The 25,810-nt window shown below is 42.0% G+C and overlaps 2 protein-coding genes across 3 annotated transcripts in view; both read right to left on the bottom strand.

Moving 5' to 3' along the window:
• Positions 1-4,315, bottom strand: part of crocc (ciliary rootlet coiled-coil, rootletin) — a 172,407-nt gene extending 168,092 nt beyond the window's left edge. Inside the window, exon 1 of the mRNA XM_084316245.1 lies at positions 4,172-4,315. The gene's annotated coding sequence lies outside the window, so the exon portion shown is untranslated. The remainder of the gene's footprint in view (positions 1-4,171) is intronic.
• A 1,717-nt stretch (positions 4,316-6,032) lies between these two features.
• On the bottom strand, positions 6,033-24,421 carry necap2 (NECAP endocytosis associated 2). Of its 2 annotated transcripts, none has more exons than XM_084316372.1 (8): positions 24,283-24,421; positions 18,671-18,771; positions 17,601-17,705; positions 15,701-15,782; positions 15,507-15,615; positions 14,902-15,046; positions 12,019-12,103; positions 6,033-8,025 (listed from the first exon to the last, which is right to left on the bottom strand). In XM_084316372.1, exons 1-8 carry the CDS (start codon positions 24,375-24,377, stop codon positions 7,980-7,982), a joined length of 768 nt encoding a protein of 255 aa, XP_084172498.1. In that variant the 5' UTR covers positions 24,378-24,421; the 3' UTR covers positions 6,033-7,979. The 2 variants fall into 2 exon arrangements, with proteins under 2 accessions (XP_084172498.1, XP_084172499.1); XM_084316373.1 differs by having other exon boundaries at positions 12,019-12,091.
• Positions 24,422-25,810: the final 1,389 nt, after the last annotated feature.

Here is a 25,810-nt window from a genome sequence, read left to right as displayed (position 1 = left end):
TCTGATATATTCATGTGAACGGCCAAGGGACCTTTTGGAAGATGAGCATAGCAGTTTATTCTAGGCGAAAATTTTACATTATTTTGAATCATTGCCTATTAAAATCTCCTTCCCAACAGTTGGGCTTAATGAAAATGATACCAATGGAAAGCTTAGCTTCTCTAGTTTACAGGGATACCAATACCTTTGTGTTCGCTCAAATATTGAGCACGCTATGGACCAAGATATTTATTAATGGGCAGAACCTTGATTTTACATGGCGGCCATCTTGAAATCCATTATGATGACGTGGCCCCTGGGCCTACCCCAAAATGAAAGCTATGATGATGAGGAACACGTGGGAAAAACTTGGTGCTTTTGTCCGGCGTGTCCACACATCCTTCTCAAATCTGGTGCTAAGCCACCGCACTAATAGGAAAGAGGTGTCCTTTGTGTTTTAAAAACATTTCGCTTAAGAATTATTGACAGCGGAAATTCGAATCTGTGAATATCTTTCTAACTTTACCTACGTCTCCAGATTCCGATACAATAAAGCGAGTCTTCATCACAAATCAATCATATTCTCAAAATAATCTGACCAGCAGATATTATTGCTAGCGGACCTATTTCAGCCTGCGAGCCGCCTATTGCCGACCACTGAACTAGGATATCTGTATAACGTGCGTTTAGACAACACTATTTGGGACAGACCACACAGGCTATTACTTCACATAAAATATCATGTCTAAATGAAATGCACAAAACAAAAAATGTATGTATCATAACGTTACCCTGGTATAGATCTGTATGCATGTATTTATGTATTGTACATAACGTTATACATATTCATTAACGTTAGATCGTGCATGGCTTTTAAATGTACTTGTCACGTGGTTCCGTTCTCCATTCTTCACATCAAAAACGAAAAACGAACTATCAAAACGTACACGGCCCATTATTTACTCCTTTTTTTCATTTGATTCTGATACCAAAATATGAAAAACAGCTTGGTATTTCTGTTTTTCCCTGTTTTTTTCGATTTTGGTTTCAAACGGAAATAGGAAACACCTCGTATTTCCGTTTTTTTTCCGTTTTTTCGTATTTCCGTTTGAAACGAAAAACGAACTATCAAAACGTACACGGACCTAGTACAAACCCAGCTCTGCGACCATACTCCGTTGTCGAGAACACTGGGTTTAAGCACATGTTAAAAGTAATAGAGCCCCGCTACCTAGTTCCCTCTCGTCCGTATTTCAGCCAGCAAGTCATACCACCAGCTCTATAAACTAGCCCCTTTAGCACTTTGAACTGCAACCTCTGTATGAAAAGTGCTATACAAATAAAGTTATTATTATTATTATTATTATTACTGTGATGCAAGCCCTGCCCCTGTATTCAAGCATCACAGTCATATGTATAAACAAGCACACGCTACAACGCTACAGTTGTCCACGACTTATCCTCCAAGCCCAAGGCATCTGCTATATAATAATCTTCAGATTTACTTAAGTGTTATTAGTAGGTTACAGCAGTAAGCATTAGTTTGCTCAGTAAATTATGGCCAATTCGTTTTATATTGTTTAAAAATAAATAGATAAATGAAAAGCAATATTCTTTTTACCCCCCACAACACCAGAGGGAGCTCCACAATGTGAAACCCAGATTCGGCTCAAACAAGGGACGAAACACGTTTCGCAATTATGCCACATCAATGTGGAATGCCCTACCCATAGCTGTAAAGAAATGTGAATCACTCTACCCACTTTCAAAACCACTCTCAAAGAGCACCTACGAGAGACTGCAATTCGAAACTGGCCCCTGTAAATGTCCTAACCCAACCCCCTCCAATGTACAGTAAATGTCCTAACCAAATAATACACAAGACCCTCTTCTTGGGACCAAGTAAGGTTTCGTGGATAATCCAATGTACAGTTACCCCCCCCCCCCCCCCACCTACCCAACCTCCTCCAATGTACAGTTTCTTCGTCAAATGTATATACTCTATTTTTTAGACTCTCTTTTGTATCACAAACAGTACTGTTTGTAAATCTGGTATGTCATAAATGTATAGATGTAGCAGTACTGTCTATCTGTATGTCATGTTACAGTGGGTGACAATATTGTCACAAGGAAAGATGAAATTAGGTAATAAAAAAAGTCAACCAACGAACTAGATTCTTGTACCGGATCTCCTCTCTGGTAAACAAGAATACCCTGAAGACTCTGGCAGGAGCACTCATTCAAGGGTACTACGACTATGGTACCAAAGCACCTCAAAGGCGCTAAAAACAAGATTACAAACATCACAAAACAAACTGGTCAGACTACTACTTGACCTTACTCCTAGAACCCACCTCACCCCTGCCCACTTTGACTACCTAGGATGGCTTAGAGTAGACGACAGAGTACAGCAACTTGCAATGGGCCTGGTCTACAAGATACACTATACGACTAAGGTGCCCATGTACATGTCAAAATACTTCCCAAAGGTCAGTGAATACCACGACCACAACACCAGAGGAAGCTCAACAAATCATGTTAAACCCAGATTCGGCTCAAACAAGGGACTAAACACGTTTAGCAATTATGCCACATCAATGTGGAACAACGCCCTACCCAAAGCTGTAAAGGAATATGAATCCCTACCCACATTCAAAACCGCTCTAGTACTAAATACCTATATGTCCCTATGCCATAAATGTCATGTATGTTGTGTATGTCATAAATGTCTATATGAATTGAAAATGGGGGACCCTGATGGAAACAAGACAAACGTCTTTCTCAGGTCTGCATCCCCTTAACAATTGTATGTATTGAGCCGTACTGTATTGTACCCATTCTGCAATCTGTTAAATAAAGTTTTCATTCATTCATTCATTCATTCACTCTTAAAGAGCACCTACGGGAGGCCGCAATTCGAAACTGGCCACCATAAATGTCCAAACCCCCCCCCCCTCCTAATAGACAGTCTCCTCCCCACCGTATATATATTCTCTCCCCACCGTATGTATATTTCTCTCCCACCCACCCACCCCCTCCTAATGTACAGTCTCCTCCCCACCGTATATATTCTCTCCCCACCGTATGTATATTTCTCTCCCACCCACCCCCTCCTAATGTACAGTCTCCTCCCCATCATATGTATATACTCTCTGTCAGGATCTATGGGTAACAGTACTGTATATTTGCATATCGTATGTCACAAATGTAACAGTACTATATACCTGTATGTCATGTATGTCCCTATGCCATAAATGTCATGATGTCATGTATGTTGTGTATGTCATAAATCACTATGAATTGAAAATGGGGGAGACCCTGATGTAAACAAGATAAACGTCTTTCTCTGGTCTGCAACCCCTTAACAATTGTGTGTATTGAGCCGTACTGTATTGTACCCATTCTGCAATCTGTGTTGAATAAAGTTTTCATTCATTCATTCATGTCATCCTAATGTTATGATGAATAAAAAATGGGGGACCCTGATGTAAACAAGACGAAAGTCTTTCTCTGGTCTGCATCCCCTTAACAATTGTATGTATTTAGCTGTACTACTGTACCCATTCTGCAAGGCTTATTTGAATGAGCAATATATTTGCCATGTTCAGTCTTATAAATATATTGACATTTTAAACTCGGAATGTCATTCAGCGGATCTTTTTTAAAAGGGGGCTTTTATTTATATTTCGGGTGCATGATGATGACGTCTTTCACTTTTTTTTTAACAGACGCGGCTGAAAACCATGATCTTCCTATACATTAACCTTACCCCTGGTCGGTAGCGCGCCTGGCACTGGACTCAAGGGTTCATAATTAGAAAGACTCAGTTATAACGTTGGAGTATATAAACTGTAAACAGAGGACACTAAGGGCCACGCCCAGTTGATCAAAGTTTACAACATGGGGGGGGGGGGTCGACACTCGACACAGCCGCAACCAGCGACCAACCCAATGAATGGAGTGATGACGACTTTGGACGTTCTACCCGTCTTTTACACTTATATTGCTAACCACAGTAGGCACACACCACAGGCAGAGTACAAATCGTTTGAGCTCTTCGCATCCCCATCATCACAGCGCACCACGTATGGCCATATATTCCGAATGTAGCCTGAAAAACATAAGCATGTGACTGTCATGCAATCTCTGCAAAAGAAATGCACCAGTTCCTCAGAGCATCAGCTAAACTCACCTCGACGGACCGTCGACCTGTTGCATGAGAGTTCGCTGCTCCATTCCTCGTCCAAACGGGCTGTGAAATCTAAGCTACAGCTAGTATCTGTCTGACGTGGTGATTCTAGCGGCTTACAACTAAGCCAAGCAGCGTTGCATTGTTCTGAAATCTTCTCCATGCTTTTTCCGGGGAGGGACTTTCCAGTTCCTTGACATACCGATAAATAGTACAGTAGCGCGACTCCAGAGCTCCAGTGCATCATGATCAACCCGAACAATATATAGCCTATATATATTTAACCATATAAATGTAGTGAAGAATGTACTAGTTCATCTGCCCTAAAGAATACTTTACCATACTTGGTATCTTGTATTTATTAGTTTGTCTGTATTGATTGCTTGATTGAAAACTTTATTAACAGATTGCAGAATGGGTACAGTAGTACAGCTCAATACATACAATTGTTAAGGGGATGCAGACCAGAGAAAGACTTTCGTCTTGTTTACATCAGGGTCCCCCATTTTCAATTCATCATAACATATGACATGCATGACATACAGATAGACAGTACTGCTACATCTATACATTTATGACATATCAGATTTGCAAATACAGTACTGTTTGTGATACCAAAAGAGTCCAGAACAGAGAGTATATCCATTTGACGTAGAAACTGTACATTGGAGGGTAGGGGGGGACTGTACATTGGAGGAGGTTGGGTGGGTGGGGTACAAAACTGTACATTGGAATATTGACAAAACCATACTTGGGTCATTTACTGTGTTTTGGGTTAGGACATTTACAGAGGCTAGTTTCGAATTGCAGTCTCCTGTAGGTGTTCTTTGAGAGTGCTTTTGAAAGTGGGTAGTGATTCACATTCCTTTACAGCTTTGGGTAGGGCGTTCCACATTGATGTGGCATAATTGCTAAACGTGTTTAGTCCCTTGTTTGAGCCGAATCTGGGTTTAACATGATTTGTGGAGCTCCCTCTGGTGTTGTGATCGTGGTATTCACTGACCTTTGGGAAGTATTTTGACATGTACATGGGTACCTTGGTCGTGTAGTGAATCTTGTAGACCAGGCCCATTGCAAGTTGCTGTACTCTGTCATCTACTCTAAGCCATCCTAGTTTGTCAAAGTGGGCAGGGGTGAGGTGGGTTCTAGGAGTAAGGTCAAGCAGTAGTCTGACCAGTTTGTTTTGAGATGTTTGTAATTTTGTTTTTAGCGCCTTTGAGGTGCTTTGGTACCATGAGGTGCAAGCATAGTCGTAGTACCCTTGAATGAGTGCTCCTGCCAGAGTCTTCAGGGTATTCTTGTTTACCAGTGAGGAGATCAGTACAAGAATCCGGTACAAGTTCGTTGGTTGACTTTTTTTTATTATATTGGATGCCATTTTGTCACAGGAAAGATTTGCCTCTAGGATGGAGCCCAGGTAGGTAATTTCTTCTTTCCTTGTGACAATATTGTCACCCACTGTAACTTTTCATTATTATTATTACTGTTGTTATTGTTGATGTTGTGTTGTCAAAAGAAAATTGAAAAAAAAAAGTACTATACCCCCCCCTGCATTTCATGTAACTATTAATTATAATAGGTCATATGGGATTATTCATTAGAGAAAACATTCCCCTTCCATATGCTATTAATTATTGTTACAACTACCTATGAAATGTGCTATAAAGTTTGATACAGTTAATGCGTGGCTCCCCTAAAAGTACAAGCAAAGACATTTCTTTTGTCGCTGATCCTAATGTCTGACACTAGTTTCACTTCTGCAGAGGTAGAATGAGGCCCTGGGCAGTGGGCACAGGAGTAACAGGTCCGTGGTTTTCTAAGCATACAGTCGTGTTTATCACATAAAACAGAAACGAGGCCCAAGTAATAATACACTGTTTATTTACAAGAGGTGAAGAAGAGTAGGTTTACAATTTATACACTTTAAATGTGTTTTCCCATAAAGGCACTTAGCAAACATTCAATGAAAATTACAAACAAAATTCCGAAAATTCTAATTTGGTAAAAGGCACATTGGTACATGGAGGAACACAAAGACGTGCGGCGAAGATCAGATGGAGAATGGAAAACCAAACAAAAAAAACAAATACAAAATATAACCACATCCAAACACAAAAAGTTTCAAACCTTCCAGAATTCCATAATCAGATAAGACACTGGCAATTATGTTTTCTTGCCAACACCATAATCATAAAATCGCAATAAGATGTATCTTTGATCAGGGCTTAGGAGATAAACGGTTAAGAAAATATAATTTGAATCATATCCGCTCAGCTAGGTTTCCTTCATAGTGTTTAAAAAGGCAGGAGGACAGAGAGAAAATGAGTCTTGGACAAAAAAAAAAAAAAAAAGGACATCTATACTGTTCAATACAACATAGAAATATCAATAGTAAAAATTATTTCACTTTCTCAAAATAACGACAAATGATCTTGAGATGAATGGCGATGGGTATGAGGAGAAAATCGTATTCTGGACTAAAAAGGTAACGGAAAAAAAACAGCAGTAGGAGAGATGTTTTAAGAAACGGTCACACAAGGACACCTGATCAGATCAAGGTCTGTATCACTATATGGCCGAGGACTAAACAGGACAACTGGGTAAACACTAACGGATCAGTGGCCTTATTCACTTTGCTGCCACGTCGATTTCAATGAGCAGATGACCAATTCACATCCGGGCACTTCAAAAACACAAAAACCACGGCAGTGAAAAACATAATCATGAGTTTGGTCGTTCCAACACTGTATTCTGCCTGTTTGACTATTTTGGTTCTTGAAGTGACATTTTTGATAGCAATGTTTTATCATTGAGGTGAACGGGCACTTCTGCATCCGTACCCACTCCCCTCCCCTGTTGCATCAAAGTCGACCAATATGGTGGCAAAGTGAATAAGGCAAGTAAGGGGGACCCCCCCTCCTTTAGAGTGTCATGGACACATAAAGCACTTTTTTCACTTTTCACGATTAGTCTGACAGGCCAAACTCTGACTTACAGGCCAAATTCATCCATCCAGGCCAACCTCAGTCTTCCAGGCCAACCTCTTGTCTTACAGGCCAACCTCTGCCTTCCAGGCCAACCTCTTGTCTTCCAGGCCAACTTCTTGTCTTCCAGGCCAACTTCTTGTCTTCCAGGCCAACCTCTGCCTTCCAGGCCAACCTCTGTCCTCCAGGCCAACCTCTGTCCTCCAGGCCAACCTCTGTCCTCCAGGCCAACCTCTGTCCTCCAGGCCAACCTCTGTCCTCCAGGCCAACCTCTGTCCTCCAGGCCAACCTCTGTCCTCCAGGCCAACCTCTTGCCTTCCATCAACCTCTGACTTTCAGGCCAACCTCTGTCCTCCAGGCCAACCTCTTGCCTTCCATCAACCTCTGACTTTCAGGCCAACCTCTGCCTTCCAGGCCAACCTATGGATATGTCCATCAGTCTCACTGAGAGCAGAAACTCTGACTCAGCTCAGCCCAAATACCATTGCAAGTTTTATGGTTATGTGAAAATAACTGTTCAAATTGCATAGTTTGGGTATCTCAAAAGTATCTAAAACAAATGTGAAAATGTTATACTTTTGAGTTCCTAAATATATGTGCTGGTCAAATGGGGGTATTGTTTATTCTGAAGGAACCAATCACAATTCAGAAAAAGTGCAGCAAATAAACCAGGTACGTTTGTTTTTCTTTTGCCACAATCATTCTGTCCATGGAATGTAAAGGAACCCGAGTGTGTGTGTGTTCTGTGTGTGTGTGTTCTGTGTGTGTGTGTTCTGTGTGTGCGTTCTGTATGTATGTGCGTAGTGTGTTTGCGTTTCATCTCTCAACTAAAACTGTACCCATCCTCCTGATTGGACAGTGTCTTTACTGGAGCTGTGGAAGAGAGAGGATGCAGATGAGTGTGAGGATGAAATGAGAGAGAGGAGAGGCAGAGGGTAATTAAAAAAGAATGCAAACATTTATATGATGAATGATAATGAAAGATGTGGTTGTTTTGACTCGTGCCTTGTCTCCATTAGCTATGTTCAGCCTGGCTGGGGTTAGCCATCAGGGCTCTACGCTAACCTTTTTCCCAAGGAGCACATGTGCTCATAAAAAAAAATAAGTTAGGAGCACACAAAGAAATTTAGGAGCACAGTGAACATTTTTCAAGTAACCGAGTTTATTAACAAACTATTTATTACATGCATATTATACTGTGCATGTGCATACTAAGGGACAAACATCTGTGCAAATAGCACATACCACCAAAATCACACCTCATGCCTACTAGACGCGGTTGTCAAGCTGCTTTTGTATGTTGTAGTGTTGTCATGATACCAACATTTTGACTTTGATACAGATAGGAAAGGTAATGGAATATATTATTAGACAGAACATGGAAAATTCTTTATACAATTATTTAATTCATTATAATTTAAACGCTATTGAATAATAGTTACATTTTTTTTGATCTACTTTTTGTCCCCATTTTTCTATTTTTCTCCCATCCCATTTTTTCGTATTATCCTATTCTTCCCTCCCCTGTCTCGAACGTTGCTAGACCATGCCTCCCACTGGTCGGCTGCAATGTGGACGAAGCCTTGCATCGCGTGTCCCCTCCGGTACATGAGGAGGCAGCCGTTGCATCTTTTCACCTGTACAGCGCGATCGCTCAGTGGCGAGGAGTAACGCGTGGGAGGCTCACGCTGCCCCCGATAGTTCCTGATTCTGCTGTACAGGCGCACCAACCGACCTGTAGGAGTCGCTGTCCACAACGTCCGATCCCCACCCACCTGCTTTCCCACCCCCTAATACTGCCAATTGTATTAGTATGAACGACCAGCCAAGCCGGAAGCAACGCAGAGAGCTGGGCTCGAACCCAGCATCTCCTGCGTTAGTGGCGAGCGTCTTGCTCACTGCGCCACTTAGCCGCGAATAATAGTTAATTAATAGTCAATACAATTATTCTGTTACAGCTAGTGAGCTATTAGGCTTGGGCGGTATGACGGTATTACGACGGTATTGAAAATCAATACCGTCAAAATCACAGTTGGTTTTAAGTTTCTATTTCCACTGAAATGGAGTTTATACAGGGACGGACGGCATTGGGTTTCGGTTTCCATTAGTGAAACGGAGTTAACTTTCGAGTTGGTTGAAGTGCGTGCACACACACACACAGCACGGCCAGCAGAGGGCAGGGGAGGCGGTCCGTATTTCCCCGCACAGAGCTGAGCTGAGCATACACTAACCTGTATGCATTTCCTCTATCTCTGAGCAGCTGCTAAAGCTTAAGCAATAATAATAATATGTTACCATTGAACGATGAGCGTCGAAGTTAACCACCGTCACTCCAGCCCACGATGAGCTTCCTGACCACAGATGGCTAACGTTTTGTCAAACAAGAGCTAAACTTGCACACACTGTCGCATTTGGACAATTAAAGGACTGGAGTCTGTTCGGATTTAAGCAAAACCCTCGCGCCACGAGTCGACTCGCCAGTGACTTCATCCAGCACAACGAGACTACGAGAGACTGAGGCACTTCTTTGGGAATGTAATATAAAACGGGGTGAGTGAGTGTTTCAATATAAGCAAGCGTTATGTATGGTGATAATAACGAGTATATTGTTAGCTGCTGCGCCGCCGCCCCCCCCCCCCCCCCCCCCCCCCCCCCCCCCCCCGCGCTGATGAAAATGAAAGTCATACCGTCATATACCGGGGTATTAGGTCATCAAGGTATGACGGTGTGAAAAAAATGATACCGCCCAGGCCTATGAGCTATATACTATAGCTACTGTCCATCAATATCTTCCTTTTGAATTAAATAGGTTCAGGAGAGAGAGATGTAGAGAGGGAGAGAGAGCGAGACACACACAGAGATATTCTCAGCCCCCCCTTCCCTCACTATGCCTCTGAGCGTTCCCAGTGATGAATGAATGAATAGTTTATTTTCGGTCTTTGTTTACAACAAATCAAAAACACACTTGTGTGGACTTACAAAAAAAGGGGGGGGGGGGTTACAAATGTACATATTCTTTTTTTTTATCCTAACTTTTTCCCTGTATTTTCTCCCATCCCAATTTAGTCATTATGCCAATTCCCTTCCAGAGTCTCTTCGGTGGTAGGCAAGTGCTTAGTCCACTGCGCTACCCAGCCACCCCACAAATGTATATTCAAAGTAAGCTCACACACAAAATCCAAACTCTGACCAAAAAAAGTAATAGGCTGAAGCACATGCTTATTTTTGCCTATCCTTTACAATTCTTAAAAACTAAATATATTTTAATATAAAAAAATAATATAATGTAATTTTATTATTATATAAAATAATTAAAATATGCTACAAGATATATATTTTGAAAAAACAAATGTTTGATGTTTTACTCAAAACTGTACTCCTGAATTATTTTACTTAAGGCTTTTTTTTCTTTTTCTGAGAAGTACACAACTTCAACCCATCACTAAGGCTATTCCATAGTTTAACTCCCAAAATGTAAACACATCTAGCTTTTACATTAGTTCTTACTTTTTTACATGTTTTAAGAATACATAACCCTCTTAAATGATACTTTCCTTCTCTTGGTTTAAAGAGACATTGAATACAAACTGCCACTGGTAGGCTTTTTCCCCCCAAAAATATGTATGTGCAGGACTTTATGAATAATGGCTTACAGTAGTTAGCGTTAGCAGGTTAGCTTAGTTGGAGTTAGCAGATAACATTGTTACAGTAGTTAAGATTTTTAGCGTGACGTGGGTATACAGGAATGGCGAGGATGCAAAGCATGTTAGACCATTGGAACTGTTGCTCGCAGAGTTTTCGTTGCACATAGAAGCAGCGTGACTCTGTGACTCGTTCCATGTCCTTCCGCAGGACGTGGAACCGGCTTCCGGAACTCGAGATGAGTTGTTACAGAGCTGGTCCACGCTGCTCCGTGTCTATTATGAAATGACAATTGCGCATTGACACTAGTGGTGGGGGAAAATATCGATACAATAGTATCGCAATACTTTGCGTGGCGATACTGTATCGATACAAGGACGCCAAGTATCGATATATTGTGCAAATATATATCTTTTTTGTATAAGGAAGTTGCATTGCTCATTTCAATACCTGTAATAGTACAGTAGTCCACACACACACGTGCATTCAGTTAAGTTGGAATATGACTAATACAAACAGTTCAGTTTGTCAGGTACATGCAACACAGATTACAGTATTGACATCCGTCTGCTTGAGAAAATCCCATTTTCTGCAATAAAAATTATTGAAGTGAGATGAACAGACTGGCAACGTTATTTTATTAGATAAAACATGTTGACAAAGTTTTACTTTGCAGTTGAAAAAAGGTAATAGCAATATATCTCAATATTATTATCGCAATATATTTATCGTGAATTAAGTATCGTGATAATATCATATCGTGAGGCCTCTGGTGATTCCCACCCCTAGTTGACACGCCCACTACGCAAAGCGATTACTCGCACACTGTGTTCCTAAATGATTTTTCCAGTTCGCACAAATCTATTTTTAGATTTTTTAAATGCTCGCATTGTAGAGCCCTGGCCATGGTCTAGCATGGTATGGTAGGGTTTGTGTCTCCATTGTGTTTCTTTGTAAACTCTCCGGTTGCAAGGCAACCTTTCAAAATTCACACCACCAACTGTGGTACACAAGCTAAACCATGATGATACAACAGTCGGGGCTGGCTTTGGCCATGTCTAGCCAGGTTGTGAGAGGCGTCCGTCTCAGCCGGGGTCCAGCCTGGTTAAAGACATTAGAGACGCTCACTGTGTGCCAGACAGGCCACAGCATGGCTAGACCCTGCTTAGCGGAGACAAGGCATCAGTCACTCTATGTGTATTACCTTTTCCCCCAGAAACCTACCTGGAGCCTGCAGACGTGAAGTCACCCCACATGTCAGTCGTGGGTTGGGCCGCAGGGACGGGGGAGCCAAAGTCTAACAGAGAGGCTGGAGAAAGAGCCACAATCAGTGATGGATCACGGTCAGCTAGGGTGTCAATGCTCAAGGCAGGAGTATCATCTAGGGCTGGGATATGTAGCCATATTAATTTATACATTCATTGTTGTGTTGTTGTTTTTGTTATTGTGAATCGGAACATTTGTGAGACACCAGTGTGTTGTTAATGTAAATGAATGATAAAAAGGCACTATTTAAGAATGCCACTTTCAGTTTGATACTATATCACTCCTCCAATATGATGAACATTGAAACGCATTTGCCATACCCACGCAGATATCATATATATATATACAAGATACAAGAGTTTTATTTGTCACGGCATACAGGTATACAGTGAAATGCGGGGGGTCTCGCCCGCAACGATGTGCAATAGTACAAGTAATAATAATAAGAGTCCAACCAATAGAGCGACATAACAAGTGCAATAAACAAGTAAACAAAGTAGGCATATCGGTATCTGTACATGAGCTATTTACAGAGCATGGTAGGACATGCTAGGTCCTATGGCAGTGCAGTACACTGTTAGCTACAGATGACGCATTGGGTCTTTATGTACACTGCTATACAATGCTATATTATACGATCTCAAGCTATACTATTCTTAAAGTGATCTTTCCTTCTGTAAAGTGTCCATAGTGTGAGCGTGTGCAGCATGAGTGAGTGTGTGCTCATGTTAAAGTGGCTGCTAGTGTGTGAGCGTGTACAGTGTGTGTGTTGTGTGTGTGCTCATGTGTGCTTGTGCGTGGAGAGTTCAGTGTTCAAGGCTCTGATGGCCTGGGGGAAGAAGCTGAGCCTAAGTCTCTCTGTCCTCGTTACTGGTGCTCGCAGGCGTTTGCCTGACCGCAGCAGCGTGAACAGGCTGTTGTTGGGGTGGTGAGAGTCTTTCATTATCCTGCAGGCTCTGGATTTGCACCTCTTGTTGTATAGGACCTGCAGGGTTGGTAGTGCAATACCCATGGTACGCTCGGCTGAGCGCACCACTCTCTGTAGGGCCTTCTTGTCCTGTGCCGTGATGTTTCCAGTCAAGATGCTCTCTACAGCTCCGGAGTAGAAGGACTGGAGTATCTTCCCAGATACTCTGAACTTCCTTAACTGTCTCAGGTGGTAGAGGCGCTGCTTCGCCTTTTTTACAACTGAGTCTATGTGTGTTGTCCATGTCTGGTCCTCCGAGATGTGGACCCCCAGGTACTTGAAGCTGCTCACCCTGTCCACGGTAGCCCCGTTTATCCTCAGTGGTGTGTGTGTCTCCTGCTGTCTCCTCCTAAAATCGACGATCAGCTCCTTGGTTTTACCAATGTTCAGGAGCAGGCTGTTGTCCTGGCACCAGCGTTCCAGTACCTCAACCTCCTCCCGGTAAGCCTTCTCGTCGTTGTCCGAGATCAGCCCCACCACCACTGTGTCGTCCGCAAACTTCACTATGGAGTTGGAGCTGAACTTGGCCACACAGTCGTGTGTGTATAGCGAGTACAGCAGGGGGCTCAGAACACAGCCATGGGGGGACCCGATGCTCAGGGTGATGGTGTTGGAGGTCTGACCCCCCACCCTGACCGACTGGGGCCTTTCACTCAGAAAGTCCAGTATCCAGGCGCTCAGAGTGGAGCTCAGACCCAGCTCGATCAGCTTGTCCACCAGTCTGGTGGGGACTATGGTGTTGAACGCTGAGCTGTAGTCAATGAACAACAGTCTCACATAGCCCCCCCTTCTGGCGGTCAAGGTGAGAGAGGGTGCTGTGCAGTACTTGGGAGACCGCATCGTCAGTGGACCTGTTTGGCCTGTATGCAAATTGCATAGGGTCCATATCACTGGGGAGGGAGGCACAAATGTGATCCTTGACCAGCCTCTCGAAACATTTCATGGCCACAGAGGTGAGTGCCACCGCTCTGTAGTTGTTGAGACATGTTGGGGAGGGTTTCTTTGGTACAGGGATGATGGTAGACATCTTGAAGCAGGCAGGGACCACTGACTCCGCCAGGGTTCGATTAAATATGGCGGTGAACACAGGGGCTAGCTGGTTAGCACAGGACTTAAGTATGCATCCTGTTATTCCATCTGGGCCAGCAGCTTTTCTGGTGTTCACCTGCATAAATGCTCTTCTCACACTGTGTACCGACAACGAGAGAGCGTCCCCGGCCCCCGCGGTTGCCCCCCCCCCCCCCCTTCCACAACAGCCGGCGCGCCAGTGACGTCACTAGCCGCTGAGCTAGCGGCGCCACTGTCTACACCAAACCGAGCGTAGAAAGAGTTGAGTTTGTCCACGAGAGAGGCGTCGTCGCTCCCCATTGAGGGGGCGCTGACTTTGTAGTCAGTTATTGTCCTCAGTCCCCGCCATAAGCCTCTTGTGTCGTTTTGTGCCATTTGTGTCTCCAATTTATCAGCATATGTCCGTTTTGCAAGTTTTACAGCCTTGCGCAGAGTATAGACTGTAGCCTTGTACTCCATGTTTCCTGACTCTCTGCCCAGGTTGTAGGCAGTGGTGCGGGATTTCAGCGCTGCTCTGATAGTACTAGTAGTATATATATACATACATACATACATACGTGTATATATATATATATATATACATACATACATACATACATACATACATACATACATACATACATACATACATACGTGTATATATATATATTAATATCGGGAAACAAAACAAAAAGTCCCTTTCTCCAGATCACCTACAGTATCCCTAATCAATGACAACATTCAGATAGGGTGTCAGTAGCTCTCGAGGCATCTGCATAGAGCTTTTGAGGAGGAGTTTGAATGCTGGTCAGAAAAGCAGTGCTCACCGGCGTTTGTTTGTGTAGCTGGGTCGATCGCTTGGCTTACAGGAGGAGGTACAACACCCCCTGCTTTCACTCCTGGAGGAGGGGGAAGGAGGCCGCCGCCCATGGGGCGCGATTTAGCAGCCCCCACTTCTTTCTTCTTGATGTTCTGGGGGGTAAGTAGAGGCTAATTTCTTAAAAAGGAACACTTCAGCAAAAAACGATGTTGATTTATTTTGCACATGAGCTCACACATATGCCCACATTAATTTTGTGGGACAGTTACCGAGTTAAAAAGTTGGACTATGTCCTCCAGTGATGTCAACAGAGGATACAGATTCCTTGTGTTGTGTTATTTAAAGCTCATTAACTCTCAATAAATATCTAACTACATGAATGTGTGCAAAACAGTCTACACTTTTGGGATACAAGTGAGATTATGTGCAAAATAATTTAGCATTGTTTTTCGGTGAAGTGCCAATTTAAATGTCTGCCTCTACCTACTAAAATATGTCAAATTTTTTTCACAAAATGCCTTGCTTTGAATTTTTATAAAAGAATCTTATTAATACATTTATTTTAAATCACGTTTTGGCTTTGTAATGTTAAATATGGGTCCAAATGCTTACCCCAATGCTGATCTTAATAGTCTGTCCCTCTTTAAAACCGAGGTCCAGTTTGGGTGCTGTGCTTTGTGAAGCTTCCTCTTTTGCGAGCTCCCCCTCTTGTTTCACCCATCTGGAAGAGCAGGGTGAGAGACAGTTTTGTAGTTTTGCATCATTGTCCATATCAGAGAGAAGCTGCATAAAGAAGGACAACTCACTTAAAGTGGTCTTGTAAGGCGACATTGAAGTCGAAGGAGTCTCCGCGATCAGCGAAACCCAAGCCGATAAAAGCATGACGTCCTTCATTCAAAGCCAATAGAGAGAGAAAAACAACAAGGTTTGGTTATTAACATTTCAGCGTTTCCCCAACTGTACCCTTTTAGTAGATGCCCTGCCCACCGGACGAGGGGCCACCCCAGCTGTCAATCATTCTCCCTTACCTCTCAGTACTGCTATACAACTTGTTATTCTATATCTATGGGTTGCCTACATTAAGACCGTGAAACGCCAATTGACTTTAAATTATTTTGTGAACAGAATGCAATTAAGCGGATTATAAAGGTAAATGGCTGCATTTATATAGCGCTTTTATCGAAATCGCTTTACAATTTGTTCCTCACATTTTACCCATTCACTCACACATTCACACACCGATGGCAGAGGCGACCATGCAAGGTGCCAACCTGCACATCGGGAGCAATTAGGGGTTAGGGGTTAAGTGTCTTGCTCAAGGACACGCTGCCTGGGAATCGAACTGGGAATCTCTGGATTACCAGACAACTGCTCTACCTCCTGAGCCACTGTCGCCCCCATTATCAGGCAAGGCTGTAGCCATCTTTATCCAGAACACTAAAACTTGTGATCAAGTATTAATTTTAAATTTAATAGTAAAGATAGTAATAAGACAGGATAACTAATTTTGCCTTAATATTCTCCACCCAAATAGACATTGCTGTTCTATAGTCTACAAGCTGAATACATTTCCTACCTCACATAAACATTGCAATGTCCATTTTCACCCTTTTCTTTGCTCTTGCAATGTTCACATCCCACCCGTGTTAAGTTTCACTTTACAACTTGGCAAAGTTGTAACAAGCCTGACCTCATTTGATTGACAGGCAAGTTGGCTTATTAGGTTTCGAGGAAGATTGTAAACAATAAACTTGAAGCACATGGACATAATTTCCATGCCTCCAGTACACCAGAAGACCCTTTCTCTCCTACTGTGCTCTATAGCGCCAAATTACATCAACTAGTGGTGAAAAACATCCATTGAAAAGCTTTAACACTAGTTTGAAAGATAAGATATTAGCATAGCAGCATGGGGGAGGGGGGGGGGAGGTACAGGTATGGGCAGGGTAATAGTAGAAAGACATAAATATAGGCAATCAAATTAGATCTGAATATAAAAATATTAGAAAAATAAACTAAACAAAGGTGCAGATGAGGGTCTGTATGCCCTATAATTTATATTATACGTCACAATAAATATAGGCAATAAAGAATTTGGTCTGTTGAGTTTGATGTTTTCAAAACGAAATCAAGTGACATGACTGCAGATACACAAGAGCAGCCAATGCCTGTGGCCGACTACTGATCTCTCACATTAGCGTTTGCGTGCTATAAAGTGAAAATGTTCTACGAAAAGGGGAAATAATGCTTCGCGCAATTACATGGAAAGGTCCCATATTTTTTCTTTTGTTATTTAATCGACTATGATTATTAACCAGTAGATTACCGCTAGCTTGCCTTTGGTAGCCGGTAAAAGTAGTGATGAATGGAGAGAGCAGGCTGTAGGGGACATGCTACGAGTGCTGTAACCTGTCTTGACGTTAGGTTATTTGTAGTGTTAGGAGGCCGGGGAGGGTTAAGATACACACCATTGTGCAGCAGAAAGAACAGTGTAAATATCACTCACGGAGCGCCGTCAATGTGTCTCTGTGTCACCTCTGGAAAGCTATTTGCGGTGGGTCTGTCTGAAATTGCGGTGGGCTGCCGCAAATATATCTATGTATGGGGAAACACGGTGCGTTACCGTATATGGTATATACTCTACTCATCAAGTGCACAAACCAAAACAGACTTTTGTGGCTGTAGCTCTTCGTGGAAGTGTCTTACCATTTCCATCCTCTATCCGCACCACAAAGTATCTGCTGGAGTCTGTGACGGATTCCACCGCACATCCCGGATACTCTTCAACGGGAGCCTGGGCAAACAGCTCTCCTGAAAAGCAAACATTAAAAGCACAATCAGCTTCTCATTTGAGTTTCAACTCAGGTTTGTTGGGTGATTAAATGGGAGCACAATGCTTGATTTAGCAACATCTTTCCTGAAAGATTGCAAGGGGATTTGGAAAGTTACAATGTGAGCCAAAAGATACGTGATAATTTGCTTGCGCACACAGCATTATATTATATTAAATCAACATTACATGGGGACCTTAAAAGGGTCTATTATAATTATTATAAAGCCTGTACATTTAGCAGGCAATAAATGTATGGTGATATTTTCAACAATAATGGAAAACATATTGAATCAGAATGAGACTTTGATGCTTTTATCTAACTAAAATGGAAGGAATCTCTGTCTGTCTGTCTTTTGATTTTCTCAGGAACCCTTCATCCGATCGACTTCATACTTGGCGGGTCTATTTGCTGAGGACCCAAAAGAAGTTGATTGGAGGAACGGTTCTTGAGAAAGCTGCAAGCAGCAGTACCAGGGACCAAGCAACCGGCCACTCTGCACGGGCACCGCACTAGTAGCATAAATAATCCAATGCAACATTTCAACTAGTTTTCAGTTATTGGATAGGAAAATTCAGAGACGCCCAAACTAGGGCCTTAGGGCTCCCGAAACAGACTCGATATTATTCTGTGCATGAAAAGTGGGGCACCCTTGGGGCGAGATGAGACACTAGCGCCTGTCTTAACCTGCTCCACCAATCTTCTGAGTAAATCTCCTGAACCCACAGCCATCAATGTAGCCTGTGGCAAGCAGCGACATTCAATCTCAAAGTTGTCTTTAGAAGGTGTAATCGGTGTGTCCCACAGGTTCAAAGGTAATTCGTGGTGGTAAGAGGCAACAGTCATTTGTGGTGGATCCGTCTTGATATTGTAGTGGGCCATGTGTGGGACACACTGAACTTGACTGAAGTCACTACCAAGCACACCAGGGATCTGCCAGGTTACCTGTGTTCTTGTCCTCCAACTTGATGAAGGCAACCTTGCCTTTAGAGATGATCTTCATCCGCCCGCTCCAGGAAGGCTCCTCCAGCTTCCAGTCCGCAGCCCTGGAACAAACAGAAAGTCTGAATCATTCTGAACAGTTCTGGATAGTTCATGTGACTTCCAACCATAATCCTACCATTCTGTTGTGAGGAGGACATAATCCCGACATAAAACATATCAATGTGTTCCGTGTCTCAAGAGCTTTCTTAACCCATTGAAACCGGGAAACACATTTGTGTGTATATGCAGGCTGTACAATGCAATTTTAGCAGGCGTTTTAAGTCTACATGGGTTCAACTTTGCTCCAGTTGGGCGTACTGCAGTTGAGAAGACTTGAGGAAATACTGTCTGCAGTTCACCGGGTGATGTCGTCCCGGCTGAGTTTCTCAGGGGTGCCACTGCACCAATGCAGCAGAGCTCTCGAGGCACAGAACACGTTGCAGTTTCGTTTGATTATCACATGTCCTCCTCACAACAGAACCATATGATTCAGGTCAATAAATCTGCAAAATGTCTCTTTAAATAGAACCTGACAACTGGGAAATATCATTGTTTTCTTTCAGACAATTAGGCCAGGCTATATACAGCATATAACAGCAGGAGGAGGTCTACACTATTCTATCCTAATGGCTTGTAACGGACCACTTGAGATTAAACATGTCTAGACAATATCCTTAGCCGTTTACTAAATAATATTCAGTATGTATGTATGCCTTGAAATGACATGTGGGATTTTACCCGAGTTCGATACCTGTATGCCTATATAAATCTGTCCCTATTGGCGCACCGTTAATCAGTACAGCTGGAAGCACCTGTTAAGTGATGTAGTCGGTCGGCAGCAGGAACGTTTGGTGCGTCTTTTGTTTCACCTTTGTATTCCTGTGCGTCGCGACTTTTATCCTTTTGTATCATGTATTGATCGTGTGTTTCAAATGGAAGAAAGGACCTTTTCGTTTACATTCCTTGGAGAGCGCAGCAAGGTATGCTTTGTTGTTTATTTGATTATGGTTGTAACTTTGTATAATGTAATTTGTGAATGAATGATTTTATGTCTTGTGTAAGAATGTAATCCTTGTAGTTTTGATACCAATGTTATTTAGTTTAATGTTTGTACTGTGCTGTGGAAACCGTTATGTGAAATGTTTGTTTGTCTGTTTATGTACGTTTCCAATGCAGTTTTCACGGTGCTAAGATGACGTCACGGATGGACAAATAATAAAGATCGTCTTATGCATCAGTCGAGACTCTGTCGTTTGGATCCAAGGGCTGTAACATGGCTCAATGTGTGATACGATTAGGGATGGGTACCGAATACGGTACTTTTGAGGTACCGAACCGAAACACGTCGGTACTACCGAGTATCGAATCAAGTGAGATACCGGAAAAAAATAAAAATAAAAAATTACTTTTTTCTTTTCATGTCAACGTTCACACGCACAATATATGCTTACCTAGGATTTGACTTGATTCAACAACAAAGCAGTCGGAGCAATGGCAAGCCGAAAACTGTCGAAATAGTAGTTATTTGAAGTTTGGATTCTTTTTTTTCACGACTCAGGTAGGTAAATAAAATTTCTTGAGACTAAAGTACCGAAAAAAGGTACCGTTGGGTACCGGTATCGATTCACAGGTACCGGTACCGGTTCAAATGTGAAGGTACCCATCCCTAGATACGATACAGGATAAAAAAAGATCCATGGCTCGTCTTCTTTCGTTTTCTGATGGAAAATTTGTACATTCAGCCAACCAGAGACCACTAGCTTTAAAGAATAATTCTATAGCGTGGATCACCTTAACAGTTGTTTCTCTGGATACATTTTTCTATTGAGATTGAGATTATGTGGACATGTTCAGCACATAGGCCACCTCTGGGGTTTAAAAGGCAGATAAAGCCACCCAACACACAACCTTGCACCCCCACAGGCATCAAACCAGATGTAAAACCAGCCAAACCCCTTTTGGATTGATGACATCAGTAGTACTAGGCCTATCATCACATGACTCCTATCAAACCTCGACTAATCGTGTGTTTTATTTAGACAAAAAAACTAAATAAAGTTCAGAGATCAGATGTCACAGAACCCCACAGGCATATTCGTTGCATTACACTAAAGTGGCATTTTAACCATTAGACACCTGACACACATCAGCACCAACTCTGACACGAGTCCTGTGCAAGTGTGCATTCCCTTAGCAAGCTCTACTCTACCTGAATGAATGAATGAAAACTTTATTTAACAGATTGCAGAATGGGTACAATACAGTACGGCTCAATACACACAATTGTTAAGGGGATGCAGACCAGAGAAAGACTTTCGTCTTGTTTACATCAGGGTCCCCCATTTTCAATTCATAGTGACATTTATGACGTACATGACATTTATGGCATAGGGACATACATGACATACAGGTATTTAGTACGGTTACATTTGTGACATATACGATATGCAAGTATACAGTACTGTGACAGAACAGGTCAAATAAATACACAACATTAACACGAGGCAGGAACAATCAAGCGGAATAAACGGTTGTTTGTTTTGTTTTAACTTCACTGACACGTTTGCCAAGACCACTGTTTTTACCACCGTCTTGTTTTGTTTTCATGCCATGTAAGAGGACCATTGGTGTTTTTTGAAAGGCGCCTCAAAACAAAAATTATTATTATTATTAAGCGGCGCCTTCCTCATTTTCCCAATCTTGGCTAGAGTTAGGCGACGTTGATGTTGGAGAGCGCAGCGCCAGCAAGGTATGCTTTGTTGTTTATTTGATTATGGTTGTAACTTTGTATAATGTAATTTGTGAATGAATGATTTTATGTCTTGTGTAAGAATGTAATCCTTGTAGTTTTGATACCAATGTTATTTAGTTTAGTGTTTGTACTGTGCTGTGGAAACAGTTATGTGAAATGTTTGTTTGTCTGTTTATGTACGTTTCCAATGCAGTTTTCACGGTGCTAAGATGACGTCACGGATGAACAAATAATAAAGATAGTCTTATGCATCAGTCGAGACTCTGTCGTTTGGATCCAAGGGCTGTAACATGGCTCAATGTGTGATACAGGATAAAAAAAGATCCATGGCTCTCAGGGACTTGAGGTATACTCGTCTCGCAACAAGACTCGTCTTCTTTAGTTTTCTGATGGAAATTGTGTACATTCAGCCGACCAGAGACCACTAGCTTTAAAGAATAATTCTGGTTTATAAACAACAAGTGATTGTAATCAAAATGAAGGTGATGATAATCATCAAATGACAACCATGGCCAATGAGCTGTGGCATTGCATCATATTGTTTGGCAAAACCCTATCTAGATCCTATCTGTGGCTCTGGACACCAGAGCACACCTCCCATTGACATGCAAACCAATGTATCCAATGTATTATGCAGTGATTATACACACCTCAGTAGATATTAATATATATATATATTATGCCTATATTAACCCTTTCAGTGCCACGGACGACATCTCGTTTTATCAGCCCCCCCATTGAGTGCCCACGACGACAAATATCGTTTTATTTTTTTATTAGCGATCTGAATTCATATTTCATCAACCGAGTCTCCCGTTGGTACACCAGCCCCGGCCTACAGGAGCTCAGATTGGCAAAAAGCGCCCCCTATCGTCTATCCCTGTGTAACTGCAGGTCAGTCGCTTAGACTGACCTGGGGGGGGGGGGGGGGTGGGGCAACTGGCTCCTTGTGCTGGCGAGCAGTCTGCTCAAGAGGGATCTGCTCGCGGGACGGAAATCAGCCTGGAATATATATTTACAGCAGCCAATAATCTATAAGCGTGATCGGTATTTGGAATGGCGATCAGGAATTGGAATACTCTTTTTGGAGAACATCTGATCTAAGGTAAGGAGTCTATGTTACCAGTCTTGGGGTAATCGGAGCTGTATTCGCGGAGATATCAGCGTGTCACCCATGTGTGATGTGGCTGTTTGGCTGTGATCGCTGATGAGGAAATAAGATAATCGATTTTTCAGCTCGCGTCTATAGCGTGCATACGTACACAATCATATACTATCGATAATCTAGCGTTTATTTGAAAACGATTCATTAATAGGCCGAAAAATTACAACGTTTTTGTGTATTCTAGAATATTCCAGTAAATGTCTTTTATCATGGAAACTTTATATTTTCCTTGAAAACGAGGGCTTTTCAAAATGCTATAAAACGGAAATGAACCGATTAAAAAACAATCAGTTTCGACAATGTTGACTGCAAACAAGTCATTGATAAGCGACGGAGATTAGACACAGCCATAATTTAAGACATAGATTATGCGTTTAGAGCGCTGTCATTGAAGTGGGTGGTGGAATTCAACGATAAATAGTGCACGTCACGCTGGCAATCAAAGTGTACACTTATCTTATTTCAGGCATTCTTACAGTCAACGTTCTGCTCTTAATACATGACTGGCTGTAGTCAACAACAGTCAGAGTTGTTGTCACACCAAACTCAAACCATAATCATGCTCCAACAACTGAGCTTCAAACATTAGCGTGGATCACCTTAACAGTTGTTTCTCTGGATACATTTTTCTATTGAGATTGAGATTCTGTGGACATGTTCAGCACATAGGCCACCTCTGGGGTTTAAAAGGCAGATAAAGCCACCCAACACACAACCTTGCACACCCACAGGCATCAAACCAGATGTAAAACCAGCCAAACCCCTTTTGGATTGATGACATCAGTAGTACTAGGCCTATCATCACATGACTCCTATCAAACCTCGACTAATCCTGTGTTTTATTTAGACAAAAAAACTAAATAAAGTTCAGAGATCAGATGTCACAGAACCCCACGGGCATATTCGTTGCATTACAAAGTGGCATTTTAACCATTGGCATTAGACACCTGACGCACATCAGCACCAACTCTGACACGAGTCCTGTGCAAGTGTGCATTCCCTTAGCAAGCTCTACTCTACTCCACCTGAATGAATGAATGAAAACTTTATTTAACAGATTGCAGAATGGGTACAATACAGTACGGCTCAATACACACAATTGTTAAGGGGATGCAGACCAGAGAAAGACTTTCGTCTTGTTTACATCAGGGTCCCCCATTTTCAATTCATAGTGACATTTATGACACACAACATACATGACATTTATGGCATAGGGACATACAGGTATTTAGTACAGTTACATTTGTGACATATACGATATGCAAATATACAGTACTGTGACAGAACAGGTCAAATAAATAAAATAAAACACAACATTAACACGAGGCAGGAACAATCAAGCGGAATAAACGGTTGTTTGTTTTGTTTTAACTTCACTGACACGTTTGCCAAGACCACTGTTTTTACCACTGTCTTGTTTTGTTTTCATGCCCTGTAAGAGGACCATTGGTGTTTTTTGAAAGGCGCCTCAAAACAAAAAATATTATTATTATTATTATTAAGCGGCGCCTTCCTCATTCTCCCAATCTTGGCTAGAGTTAGGCGACGTTGATGTTAGCTCAGTGTTAGCTCACTGATTGACCCTCTCCTTGCATTCAGCGAACGTAGACGTGCCCAACTAACGTTACCGGTTCTGATCTAACGAGGACTGCTTACCGATATCCACGGTTAGAGGCTCGAGGAGGAATACGGTAGACGTGAACCTCTGGCTTCACGCAGACTACCGATTCGTAGCTGTTGTCTTCTGCCATTTTGTCAAGTTTTTACTAAACTTCCCAAATTCAATGGACGCACTCGGCTTGACTGGAGAAGACAGGAGAGCCCCAGAGCGCCCCCTCTGGTGAGGATGGTTTATGCATTTGTACATACAGTTGTACCTTTGGACACGTACACGCGCGCGCGCCCCACACGCGTACAGAGAGGGAGAGAGATGAGCAGCTATTATTTATTTATTTTGAAGTAGCTAGACCTACAGATCATTTTCCATTTATGAATCTTGTCATTTGTATTTTTGTAGCCATTACAAAATCATCACGTAGCCTCATTTGTAACAAAATACTTCAGACAGTATTTTTGTATTAAAAAAATAAAAAGTATATATATATATATTAACATTTAAATTTATACAAATCCTCTCAAAGATAGTTAATAAAAATACCCAAACCAACAAACATAAAAACAAAAAACATTTGTAGAGCCACTTGAAAGGCTCAATGCTGTCACATTACATTAGGCTAATGAGAATAAATATTAAATTCAGAAAACGAGCAACTGATCACATTGGTAGGAGTAGCCCACTTCCTAAGGCCTGTTCTCCGACCTGTGGAGCCAGTAGAGTTATTCCAACAGCGGTCAGACTGAAAGGGCAGATGGTACAGGATGTCCTCTTGAAGGAATATCATGTACTTTCTACCGCACGTCCTATGGCCCACATGTCCTTACTGTATATGGGGTGTTCAATTATGCAACCATTCAACCCACTGAATCACAAGCTAGAGAATGAAGTGAAAGAAGATATTCCATATGAACAGACACACTCAGCAGTTTACTCAGCGTTCTGGTCCCATGCTCTTCAATAATACCTACATACCCTTTCTCACAGTTTAAAAAAGGTATTTTGAAAATACAAAAAGCATGTATTTTAGGCCAATTAAATACATTCCTTCCCAATAGTATTAAAATAAATTATACATTTGCATACTTATAATACTACTTATAATTTGTAACAAGATATTCCGTATTCTGTCGTATTTTTGACCATCTCAGCACATGCATGTACACACACACACATGTCCACATAAACTACCAACAGGTAAGAGACATAAACAGTGCAGGCAGATATTCAGATACCCTCAACATGTGTTCAACTGATAATCAGGCCAAACAATAACAACAATAAAGGCAAACAGCACAACAACATACAGTAGTCTATTTAGCCTATACAAAACATATATGTTGATTTAAATGATGGATTTAGAGCTGAGGGGAAGCAACCAGAGCCAGTGGACCACCAGATCATTCACACAATAATTTAGACGTTATCAAGGTCTGAACCCAAGTGCTAAAACAAGGGAATGTTATGTAGAATGTGGACTTTCACTATTAATAGCCTACTTTAAGTACATTCAATAGCAATTCATTCAGTAATTTAATCAGAGAAGAGTTCTGGTTGTTTAGAGCAATT

Source organism: Notolepis coatsorum (genome assembly GCF_963971535.1).
Source record: "Notolepis coatsorum genome assembly, chromosome: 6".
NCBI classification, from domain to species: Eukaryota; Metazoa; Chordata; class Actinopteri; order Aulopiformes; family Paralepididae; genus Notolepis; species Notolepis coatsorum.
Note: the sequence above shows the minus strand (reverse complement) of the source record. Positions and strands in the feature narration are given on the sequence as shown.

Excerpts from the sequence above, each read along its gene's own strand:
- necap2 (XM_084316372.1), bottom strand. The coding sequence starts at position 24,377 with ATGGCAGAAGACAACAGCTACGAATCGGTAGTCTGCGTGAAGCCAGAG. Across the intron at positions 15,616-15,700 it reads GCCTTACAAGACCACTTTAA|ATGGGTGAAACAAGAGGGGG; the intron begins GTGAGTTGTCCT and ends CTGCTCTTCCAG. Across the intron at positions 15,047-15,506 it reads CTATTAAGATCAGCATTGGG|AACATCAAGAAGAAAGAAGT; the intron begins GTAAGCATTTGG and ends CTTACCCCCCAG.